General features: G+C 45.8%; 1 protein-coding gene across 2 annotated transcripts in view; it reads right to left on the reverse strand.

Annotated features, from left to right (window-relative positions):
• Positions 1-12,108, reverse strand: part of LOC124857980 (activin receptor type-2B-like) — a 35,520-nt gene that overhangs the window by 15,731 nt on the left and 7,681 nt on the right. For both annotated transcript variants that reach the window (XM_047349640.1, XM_047349641.1), the window contains exons 2-3: positions 5,775-5,982; positions 4,354-4,460 (exon numbers count right to left, since the gene is read on the reverse strand). In XM_047349640.1, coding sequence (XP_047205596.1) covers positions 4,354-4,460; positions 5,775-5,982 — 315 coding nt within the window. The remainder of the gene's footprint in view (positions 1-4,353; positions 4,461-5,774; positions 5,983-12,108) is intronic.

A 12,108-nucleotide genomic window follows, 5' to 3' on the forward strand; every position in this document is an offset into this window, starting at 1 on the left:
AAGGGCCCCCAATTCCATACTCCTGGAGCACCCCCCACAGGCCACCACGAGGGACACAGTCGAATGCCTTCTCCAGGTCCACAAAACACATGTGGACCGGTTGGGCAAACTCCCATGAACCCTCGAGCACCCTGTAGAGGGTATAGAGCTGGTCCAGTGTTCCACGGCCGAGACGAAAACCACACTGCTCCTCCTGAAGCCGAGGTTCGACTATTGGTCGGACTCTCCTCTCCAATACCCTGGTGTAGGCCTTACCAGGGAGGCTGAGGAGTGTGATCCCCCTGTAGTTGGAACACACCCTCCGGTCCCCTTTCTTATGTAGGGGGACCACCACCCCAGTCTGCCAATCCAGAGGCACTGTCCCGATCGCCACGCAATGTTGAAGAGGCGTGTCAACCATGACAGCCCCACAACATCTAAAGGCTTGAGGTACTTCCCATCACACATGCCAGGCAATTGTAAGGCTGCCTGGCATGTGTGATGGTATCTTCAGAGCGATCAACACTGAGATGTTACGTGAGCTGAATCGCAGACTGGATGTGATCCTTAGGATCGCAGGCAGGTTGTGGTTCCTGGACTCAGGGGTGAAATGGGATAAATCTTGGAGAAAGTTGTTCGCTCGGATCTGGCAGAAAGACCAGGAATTTGGCTGTTTGGATTCGCCTTTGAGAAGAACCAGCGAGACTCTCAAGGCTGATGGAAAATTAAGAGTCAGTTTAACCCAAATAATTATTGTTTTTCTGAATCTGGCTCCCCTGCGCGGCCTTGATGGCTGGTTATCTTCAACTTCTCCTGGAAGTTATGTAAACATGACGCTCTGCTCCCTCTGCCCCCTCCCTTCCCTGAGGACATCTGTGGACCTGCTCAGAACTTTGTGGCCGATTGATGTATATTCCAACGAACCATCAAGGACAATGGCCTCTGTGACAGTGCTTCATGGACTTACTTGCACACACACACATGCTCAAGATAAACATTTGCACTCCTCACACCACCTTCACCGTTCCCGGCATGATGTTGTTTTGTCAACTTGTAGCTTCTTTGTTTTGAGGTTTTTTACAATCTCAAACTGTATCCTGCTAAGGATAAAGTGTGAAATATGATTTTTTTTCCTCTACTTACCTAATGTGACCTCTTTTCTCATCTAACAAGGGCAGCGCCTGTGAGTGGGCAGCAAAGCCTCGGTGACCCGTCTCCCCTTGTCTTGTGTCATGATGTATGTTTGGATGGGTTGTACTGGAATTCTAATTTCCCCTCGGGGATCAATAAAGTATATTTGAATTGAATTGAATTGAATTGCACTCAGGGTGGATCTCATCCAACCCCGAAGCCTTGCCACCGCGGAGCTTTTTAACCACCTCGGTGACTTCAGCCTGGGTGATGAAAGAGTCCAACCCCGAGTCCCCAGCCTCTGTTTCCACCAGGGAATGCGTGATGGCAGGATTGAGGAGATCCTTGAAGTACTCCTTCCACCACCCGATAATGTCCCCAGTCAAGGTCAGCAGCTCCCACCCCCACTGTAAACAGTGTTGGTGAGGCATTGCTTCCCCCTCCTGAGATGCCGGACGGTTTGCCAGAATCGCTTCGGGGCCAACCGGTAGTCCTTCTCCATGGCCTCACCGAACTCCTCCCAGGTCTGAGTTTTTGCCTCTGCCACAGCCCAGGCCGCGGCACGCTTGGCTCCACAGTACCCATCAGCCGCCTCAGGAGTCCCACAAGCCAACCACAGCCGATAGGACTCCTTCTTCAGCTTGACAGCATCCCTTACTGCCAGTGCCCACCACCGGGTTCTGGGATTGCCGCCGCGACAGGCACCGCAGACCTTGCAGCCGCAGCTACAGGCGGCAGCATCGACAATAGATGCGGAGAACATGGTCCACTCGGACTCTATGTCTCCCACATCCCTCAGAATCTGGTCAAAGCTCTCCTGGAGGTGAGAGTTGAATACATCCCTGGCTGAGGGCTCTGCCAGACGTTCCCAGCAGACCCTCACTATGCGCTTGGGCCTGCCAAGTCTGTCCGGCTTTCTCCTCCTCCAGCGAATCCAACTCACCACCAGGTGGTGATCAGCCCCTCTCTTCACCCGAGTGTCCAAAACATGCGGCCGAAGGTCTGATGATACGACAACAAAGCCTCCTGCTTAGGGTGTCCTGGGGCCAAGTCCACTGATGGACACCCTTATGTTTGAACATGGTGTTCATTATAGACAATCCGTGACTAGCACAGAAGTCCAATAACAAAACACCACTCGGATTCAGATCGGGGAGGCCATTCCTCCCGATCAAGCCTCTCCAGGTGTCACTGTCGTTTCCCACGTGGGCGTTGAAGTCCCCCAGCAGAATAATGGAGTCCCCGGGAGGGGCACTATCCAGCACCCCCGACAGGGACGCCAAGAAGGCCGGGTACTCTGCACTACCACTCGGCCCGTAGGCCGAAATGATAGTCAGAGACCTATCCCCAACTCGAAGGCGCAGGGATGCGACCCTCTCATCCACTGGGGTAAACCCCAACCCGAGACGGCTGAGCTGGGGGGCAACAAGCAAACCCACCCCAGCCCGCCGCCTCTCCCCGTGGGCCACTCCAGAGTAGAAGAGAGTCCAACCCCTCTCGAGGAGATGGGTTCCAGAGCCCACGCTGTGCGTGAAGGCGAGCCCGACTGTTTCTAGTCGATATCTCTCAACCTCCCGCACAAACTCAGGCTCCTTCCCCCCCAGCGAGGTGACATTCCACGTCCCTACAGCCAGCCTAAGCATCCGGTGATTGGGCCGCCGCGGTCTCCACCTTCGTCCGCCGCCCAATCCTCTTTGCACCGGTCCCTCACGGTTCCCCCTGCAGGTGGTGGGCCCACTGGGGGATGGCCTCGCGTCTCTCGTTCGGGCTTGGCCCAGCCGGGTCCCGCGAGGAGCAAACCGACCACCAGGCGCTCTCCAACGAGTCCCGACCCCAGGCCTGGCTCCAGGGTGGGACCCCGGCTCCGCCGTACCGGGCGACGTCACGTGCCTCGATTTCGTAGTTGTCATGAGGGGTTCTTGAACCGCTCTTTGTCTGACCCGTCACCTAGAGCACTCAAACCCCTCCACCACGTTAAGGTGGCGGTTCAAGGAGGGGTGTATTATTTGTTTGTTTGTTTATTTGTTTCAAACCTGCAAGTAAAATAATACATACATTTTGCTATAGTTCCCAATAATTATACATTAACATGATTTGAAAATGGGATGGCAAAGAAGCTATGCTTATACGGTTCCAACCTCCAACTCCACACGACATACACGTGTTCACACTTACAATCAACACTAACACAAAGACAAAGACAGGCCCAAACAGTCTGTTTCTGTTGCTTTTTCAGTTCGTTTGTTGTAGATTTGGTTCCAAGTTCATGTTTATGTACATTTTGTATTATTTCTCTTAATATTCCTTTTTGGGTATCTTTTGTTTCTACTCAGCTTATCTGTATTAATTAGCAACTCCTTCTGCTGTTCTCCTCCACCTCTGCCACAGCTGCTCCACATTTCATCTGATTAGCTCATGCGGTTCAGAGGTCACTCCTCCACCCTGCCTCTGTATTTAAACTTACTGCTGGATGGTCTGTTTACCTGCCTTTCTGCCATCTGTTGCTCTGATTTCCTGCTCCATTCCTAACCTTTTTCCTGTGTCTATCCTCAGAGTACAACACCATCTTGTAAGTTATCCTTGTATTAATTAAAGTATTCATCTCCACCTCTGCCTGACTCTGCATTTGAGTTCTTCTACAAACCAAATCATGACAAAAATAATCTTTTTAAAGACTGAGAACACAACCCAGAGGAACTCCGCAAGTTATTAATGATAAATTAAGTTTACATGAAATGACTTTAGGACTGATAAACAAGCTGCTCATGGTGGCACATTTTCTGTTTGTTGGAAAGTATTTTCTTGATCGCATTTAGCTTTGTGGTTTGGAAGTTTTGGATTGATCAAAACAATTTTTAATAATTAACAGGATGAAAAACGAGAATAAATTAATGTTGAAACATGTAAAAAAACATAAAAACTCTGAGGTATGTAAATTAAATAATTAACAATCAGAAGAGAATAAGTGAGTTCTTTAGTTTAGATGTTTGTTGTATCAGTGCGCTCCTGCCTCTGATGCTTTAACTGTGCCCTGACCCTAACCCTGACCCTGACCAACACCCTGAACGATGAGTGAAAATGAGTTGATGAGAGAGACAGATAATGGTCGTTGAGTCTGGTTTAGGACCATCAGCTGGTTTTATGTTACCCTGAAATTCAGTCTTAACTCACACATAAAGCACTGCAGATCCTGACCATTCCTAAAGCCACTAAAGTCACAGAACAGACAGAAAATGGACTCACCTGGGCTGCTGATGTCAGGCAGGTGGGTGAACCTCCCATTGCAGAGGTTTCCTTCACAGCAACAGAAGAAGACATCAGGACTCTCCTCCGTCGCCACACATTCCTGCCTGGAAGAGATGATGGGATAAATCAGCAAAAACATCTCAGTTATCTCCCAAAGTTCATAAATAAGTAAACAGTTCATCAAAGCACTGTTTACAGTTTAATGAGATGCTCAACTGTTCTCCAGCAGGACCAGAACCTGCGAAAGATTGGTCTCATCTGAACAGACTGAAGGAATGAAACCATCAGAGGTTCTGTGAACATTAATCATGAAGCCTGTGTCAGAACCAGGAGAATAGAAGGATGTTCTAACTGGATTCTGTTGGACCAGAGGCTCCATTATTCATCATGTTGACGTGACATGCCTGAAACCAGTTTGTGGACCTTCAGGCCGCGTTCACGGACCAACACCTCCTGAGTTCCGGTCCAACCTGAGGCCCATCCACACTGTAACACCAAACTGCAGCTTCTTTCTCTGTAGGTTTAGATAATCAGATCTGGTTTGGATCCATGGCGGTGCAGTTCAGATATTATTGGTGTTTGGGCCAGAACTCAACACTAACCTACAGAACTACTGGGTTTTTGATCAACCGGGTCAACTGAAACGAAGCCATGAAAATCATAAAGAATCAGTTTGGTTGTTTTATCGGTCAATCCATATAAAATAATAGGTGCAGAACCTTCGTGGTAGAACTGGTTTCTAATTCCAGCTGATGAAAATAAACCCTCAAACATGAAACTCTGGATCAGAACCAATGATTTAAACTGTGTTCAGCCTCTGATGAACATCAGATCAACTGAAGCTGGTCCATAAATTTCACACAGTATGAAGCTTTTCTCTACAGAATACCCGGTTCTTTAAACAGAGGAAGTTCCACCACGGCACATAAATGAAACCTTATTGGGTCTTTGCTCAGAAACGACAGAACAGCAGCTCACAGAACAGACTGATCCCCAGAACTTGATCCCCAGAACTACCACCACACTGGACTGAGCTTCTCAGCTATCAGAGAAGGTTTGAGGACAACAGGACCAGTGGGCAGCTTTATAAAGACCCAGCCAGTTCCAGTAAACTCAGCTGGTAATGCTGACAGAAACAGTGTTCAGGTGTTCTGTTGAGCTTGGTTCTACTGTTGAGAGGTGATTTTGCACCAGTTCAGCCATCAGTGGTCACAGCAGTACTCTTATGGTGCGTTCAAGTACACTTTGTGCACTGAAATATCTGAATAGAAATAGTTTAACTAATGTTATCAGTTAGGTTAGGTTTAGGTCAGGGTCAGGTTCAGGGCCAGACTAGAGAAATAATTGGAGGTCAATATAAGGGCCCTGTAGGTATAGCAAGGCACTACGTGTGTGTGTGTGTGTGTGTGTGTGTGTACCGGTCGTAGCAGTTGAAATCATCCAGCCAGCATCCTTTCTTCACCAGCTCGATGTAACCTGAGTTATTCCTCCAGGAGGCGTAGCAGTGCGAGCGTTTGTCGGCCTCGTTCTCACACAGCTCCACTCCGCTCTGATTGGTCTTCTCCAACTCATAGTTGACGTTGTAGTAAAGGCACTCCCTGGTGTCGACCTCCCCATGGCTCAAACCTGCAGCACAATGTCACAGTGTGAGCAGAGCCTGCAGGGGGCGCTGTGCAGTTGCTGACCCCTGTTACCATTAGAGCTAAGCTGACCATATAAAAACACTGCTTGGCTACAGCTTGGTGTTCAGGCCTCATGTCGATGGCTCAAAGCCTGAAACATGGCAGAGTCTGAGGAAAACAAGAATCAGGAAGTAAAAGGTTGGCATGGAACAGTCTGGACTGAAGTTGTGTTTATCTGACACATGTTAAATACCGCTGCTGCTGCAAATGTGCATCCTAACATCTACCATCATCCTGCAGTCTGATGTCTTGCACCAGCTGGTGTTTGCTCTGGATGTAAGGTGGAAGTGCAGAACTGGTCTAACTGTTTCTTTCTAATTAAGCTGTAGGAACACTGCAGTGGTGACAGATTTCAGGTTTACACCAGCAATCAGCTGCTTGGACCAACAAACTGAGCCTGACTGCATTGTTTTATTACTTGGATCCAAAGTTGATCATTTGATTTGAATCTATTTATAATTTAATTATATGTTCCTGGATATAAATCTGGCCTGGTTGTCTTTTAAAGATCTGTTGGATGATATAAATCATGGTTTCTATTGAACTAAACTGATGTGAAAAATATAAAAGATCTAAAATATCTTCCTGAACTCAAGGTTATAGTTTCACATTTTAACATACAGCAAATAATCATCAATACAGCGAGACATCAGGAGGAGAAACACACTTTTTAACGAAACGTGAATGATGCAGTACCACAGGCAGCCACAGAGTGGCAGCATCATGGCAGAAGCTGATTTCTTCAGATAAGCTGAAGAGAAGCAGGAAGCTTCAAAATAAAGGAATGAAGCCTTTCATTCCTTTATTTCCCAAATATTCCATAATTTTTATAATCCTTCTACTTGTAGGAGTGGAAAGAGAAGAAGTGAGTGAGAAGACCAGCAGTGAGGTTTGTTGGACACACTGGTTCCTGTTCGCAGATCATGAGAGAGTGAAGCCTTCGATCCACACTGATCCACCTGACTTGTGGAAAATTCCAAAACACCAGCTTTCAAGACTCACCTGTTACCCCAGAAAGATTGGACCACAGGAAAACAGAGTCCAGAACTGAGACAACCAGAACATTTTCTCTATGAGGCCCTGCAGACCCATTCAGTGACCCAGAGCTCAGCCTGTGGGAACCAACACAGCAAGCTTGTTAACGGGTCCTGGGTCTGAATGGATGACCTGCAGGAGAACAGCTGACACATGCTGCATCGCATCATCCATCAGGCCAGCTTTATTCAGAAACAAAACCTTTTCAGAACCTATGACTTAAAGGTTAAAGCTGCAGCTCTGATCCAATCGCAGCCAGGGCGGTTCTACAGCTGATCCCAGTGTTCCCAGGACATTGTTTCTATTGGAGGAGGAGCTCTGAAGGAGATGCTGGACATAAATCTGGACTCTATACATCTGCAGCCAGAGGGAGGAATGGGTTCATCTGATCTGAGGTGGAAAATCTCACCTTCATTTTACAAAGCTGCAGCTGAATGAAGCACAGGACCTGAGGAACAGAGGAGACCAAAGTAGAGATGTTTGACCACAGTTCACAGCAGTCAGGCACGGTGGTGGAGGGCTGATGATGTGGGCTTGTTTTGCAGTGATTAAACCAACTCTCTTCATACCAAAGTATTCTGGAGTCTAATATGAGTCCACCTATCCAACAGCTGAAGCTTTTACCAAACTGGGTCATCAACAGAACAACGATCCCAAACACAGCAGATGATCTATAACAAAATGGCTGAAAACAAAGAGAATCAAGTTGCTGCAGTGGTCCAATCAAAGTCCAGACCTCAACCTGACTTTCAGAGAGCTGAGTAGGAACTGCAGCAATGATGTTAAAGACTGCCATGGAAGGAGGTTCTGTTGGATGTCTGGATTGGCCCGGTTGTCACATGATGACCTCAGACAGCTGCAGAACTGCTACCAGAGTGTGAGAAAGGCTTTAAGGTCAGACACATTAACATGTGTGAGCTACATATGTGCACCAGTGCGTAACCTCTGACCTCTGTGTGTCGTCAGAACACTCATGGAGCCGCCAGTCAAACAAATGTGTTTCTGATGCAAAACACCAGTAATCAGGAGGCTTTGTGGGGTGCAGAGTCAGGGGTCAGAGGTCGTTCACACACACACACACACACACACAGCGACAGAGTCAGAGATGCATCTGCTGCCGATTGTTTCTGTGAACAAGAGATGGGAGGAGGAGACCCTGGGAACACTGCTCCCAGTCACACTACAGCATTAACATGATCACACACACACACACACACACACACACACACATACACACACATACACACACATACACATACACACACACATACACACACACATACACACACTCTCTTGTTTTTCTATATGTGTGTTGACTTCCATTGATTTTCAGTCATTTTCAGTCATTTTCAACCCTTTCTATGCCCTAACCCTGACAATAACCCTAAACCTAACCATTACCAGTGCATGCCTAACACTAACCTTAACCTAAACTCAATTCACACCTTAGTCCTAAACCTAACTGTTAGCAAAATTTGTCAAATGTGTGAACATTTATACAGCAATGACCTGTTTGAAGAGTTTCAGTCAGGTTTCAGAGCTCATCATAGCACTGAAACAGCTCTGCTGAAAGTCACTAATGATATTCTTATGGCCTCAGATAATGGACTTGTGTCTGTTCTGGTTCTGTTAGATCTCAGTGCTGCATTTGATCCAGTCGACCATAATATTCTCTTAAAAAAGCTAACAGGGCACTTTGTTCTCAGACTGCAGGTTTACTGGTGGTTCCTAGAGTCTCTAGAAGTAGAATGGGAGGCAGATCCTTTAGTTATCAGGCTCCTCTCCTGTGGAACCAGCTCCCAGTTTTAGTCCGTGAGGCAGACACCCTGTCTACTTTTAAGGTTAGGCTTAAAACTTTCCTTTTTGATAAAGCTTATAGTTAGAGTGGCTTAGTTTATCCTGAGCTATCTTCCTTATTTTTTACCTCCGTCTTCCTCCCTCCCTGTTGGTTGGAGTAAGGTGGAGTCAGGTTTAGCCTAAACCGGCTCAGTTATGGTTGAGGTGCAAACACACCCTCCATTTCTGCTACCTGTATGACCCCTTCTCTTTTCCAATGGTTATAATCAGTCTGACAGAGAGAGGTATCCCAATCCTTGTGGTTTTTAGTATAACAATGACCATCAGTGGGACCCTTTGTGGGGTTCCTTGAGACGACATTGTTGTAAATAAGCGCCGTTTAACTAAATAATCTGAACTGAAACTATCTCTGTAGTTATGCTGCTATAGGCTTAGGCTGCTGGAGGACATAATGACCACTTTCACCCTCTTCGCTACATTCTCATACTACTCTCCAGTTTTGCATTATTTGCTGTTATTTCAGTTTTTAACTTTGTTCTCTCTTTTCTCTTCCTAGAAGCTACACCTGGCCTGGCTCTGTGTCTACCTGTGACACCTTTCTGGAGAGGGGCATCGTCCAAGCTGCTGCTGTTAACAACTTAATGCTCACCTTCTACAGATGATCCACATGGCCCTGTCTTTTAGTGTTTAACCCTTTCTCTCTCCTAGACATGGCTACTGACTGAGCTTCTACTGTAACTAACTCTATGTTCTCTCTTTCAGACTCTAACCTTGAAAACTGGCTCAGAGTTGATCTGTTCTTTCTTTCTAGATGAAACGACTAAAGGAGCTACATCCATTAACATTTACTTTTCCTTCCCATAGAAAGTACTCCTGGATCAGTGCTTCTTTGTTCTCTTTGTGTCTCTGCTCTGTTCTCTCTAACCTCCAGTCGGTCGTGGCAGATGGCCGCTCACACTGAGCCTGGTTCTGGTTCTGCTGGAGGTTTCTTCCTGTTAAAAGGGAGTTTTTCCTCTCCACTGTCGCTACATGCATGCTCAGTATGAGGGATTGCTGCAAAGTCAACACCAGTGACTGTCCACTGTCTCTACATGCTCATCCAGGAGGAGTGAATGCTGCAAGTCACTGACTGGATGCAATCTGCTGGGTTTCCTTAGATAGAAAAACTTTTTATCCAATTTGAATAAATAACTGAATCTGACTGAACTGTTCAATGATTAGGATTAATTGGAATGTATGAACCTGACTGTTGTGAAGAACCTTGAGACGACATGTGTTGTGAATTGGCGCTATATAAATAAGCTGAATTGAATTGAATTGGTAGGAACCATGTAGATATGTTGGGCCCGGCCATGGATGGAGAAGAACATCTGAACTATACAAACAAAAGAGACTGGTAAAAACTTTAAATCCCAGAATGCACAGTGGTTCATGTAAGAGGTTGTGTCTGGGCAGAGAACATTTGTTTAGGATCAAACAGCTTAAATATTGTTTTAATTCATTGTGTTTTCTTCGTGGTGTTTAATTGTCTGAGTGCTAACAGGCCTCTAAACCTTGTTAATGCTAGTTTGTTTTGGGTTGTGTTCTAAAGTTAAGGTAAGGTAAGGTAAGGTTATTAATATAGCGCCTTTCAGCAACGAGACACTCAAAGCGCTGTACATACAATTACAAAGCAAATAAACACAGATACAGACACAGAAAAACAAATCAAATGATAAAATCAAACAGAGGTAATTTAAAAAAGTAAAATAAAATAAAGAGAATAGAATGATGGACAAGAAAATGAAAGGAAAACTGAACTGAAAATGCAACTAATCATGCCTAAATGGCCCAGTCAAAGGCCACTCTAAACAAATAAGTTTTTAATCTTGATTTAAAGCAATTTAGGGTTTCAGCGCTTTTACAGTTTTCTGGGAGTTTATTCCAGATTAGTGGAGCATAAGAACTAAAAGCTGCTTCTCCATGTTTGGTTCTGGTTCTGGTTCTGCAGAGTAGATTTGAGCCAGAAGACCTGAGAGGTCTTTTAAAGTCTATTCTCTGAGCTACAGGGAGCCAGTGTAGGGACTTTAGAACCGGGCCGATGTGCTCCACTGTCTTAGTTCTAGTGAGGACGCGGGCAGCAGCGTTCTGGATCAACTGCAGCTGTCTGATCCACTTTTTAGGCAGACCTGTGAAGACACCGTTGCAGTAATCAATTCTACTAAAGATGAACGCATGAATTAGTTTTTCAAGGTCCTGCTGAGACATTAGTCCTTTAATCCTGTAGATGTTCTTTAGATGATAGAAGGACGACCTTGTTACTGTCTTTATGTTCCTCTGAAGGTTCAAGTCTGAGTCCATCACTACACCCAGGTTTCCAGCCTGACTGGTGGTTTCTAGCTGTATTAACTGAAGCTGTGTGCTAACTTTTAAATGCTCTTCCTTTGGTCCAAAGATTATTACTTCAGTTTTGTTTTGATTCAGCTGAAGAAAATGTAGGCCCATCCATGCATTGATTTCTTCTAAGCATTTACCCAGCGCTTGAATGGGTTCATAGTCACCTGGTGACATCGTAACGTATAGCTGTGTGTCGTCTGTATAGTTGTGATAACTTACGTTGTTGTTTATTAAAATCTGAGTTAGGAGGAGCATGTAGATATTGAATAGGAGGGACCCTAAGATGGACCCTTGGGGAACGCCACATGTGATCTTTGTGGTCTCTGATGTAAAGTTACCTACTGACACAAAAAAGTCCCTGTCCTTCAAGTAGGATTTAAACCAGTTGAGTGCTGTACCAGAAAGGCCGACCCAGTTTTCCAGGCGCTCTAATAAAATGGAGTGATCAACAGTGTTGAATGCTGCACTAAGGTCCAATAATACCAGCACCGTGGTTCTTCCACAGTCTGCATTTATACGGATGTCATTGAACACCTTGACAAGAGCAGTCTCTGTACTGTGGTGAGCAGGAAGCCTGACTGGAAGACATCGAAGTAGTTGGTCGTTGTTAGGAAGTTGTTTAACTGTTGAAACACACCCTAACCCTTTTTTTTCACTTCTGACTGGTGGAGCACTTCTCCATGGAGACATTTTCTTCCCAGAAACAACTTTCACTTTAATTGGAGCAATTGAATCAATGATGTCTGAGATTTTAGAATGAAAGTTATCTACCAGCTCATCTACAGTGTTACAGGGCAAAGTGGAGGTAGAAGAGTAAATCTGGTTAAAGGTTTCAGCAGCACCGTCCTTAAAGATGCGTTTT

This window comes from Girardinichthys multiradiatus, chromosome 21 (genome assembly GCF_021462225.1).
Source record: "Girardinichthys multiradiatus isolate DD_20200921_A chromosome 21, DD_fGirMul_XY1, whole genome shotgun sequence".
NCBI classification, from domain to species: Eukaryota; Metazoa; Chordata; class Actinopteri; order Cyprinodontiformes; family Goodeidae; genus Girardinichthys; species Girardinichthys multiradiatus.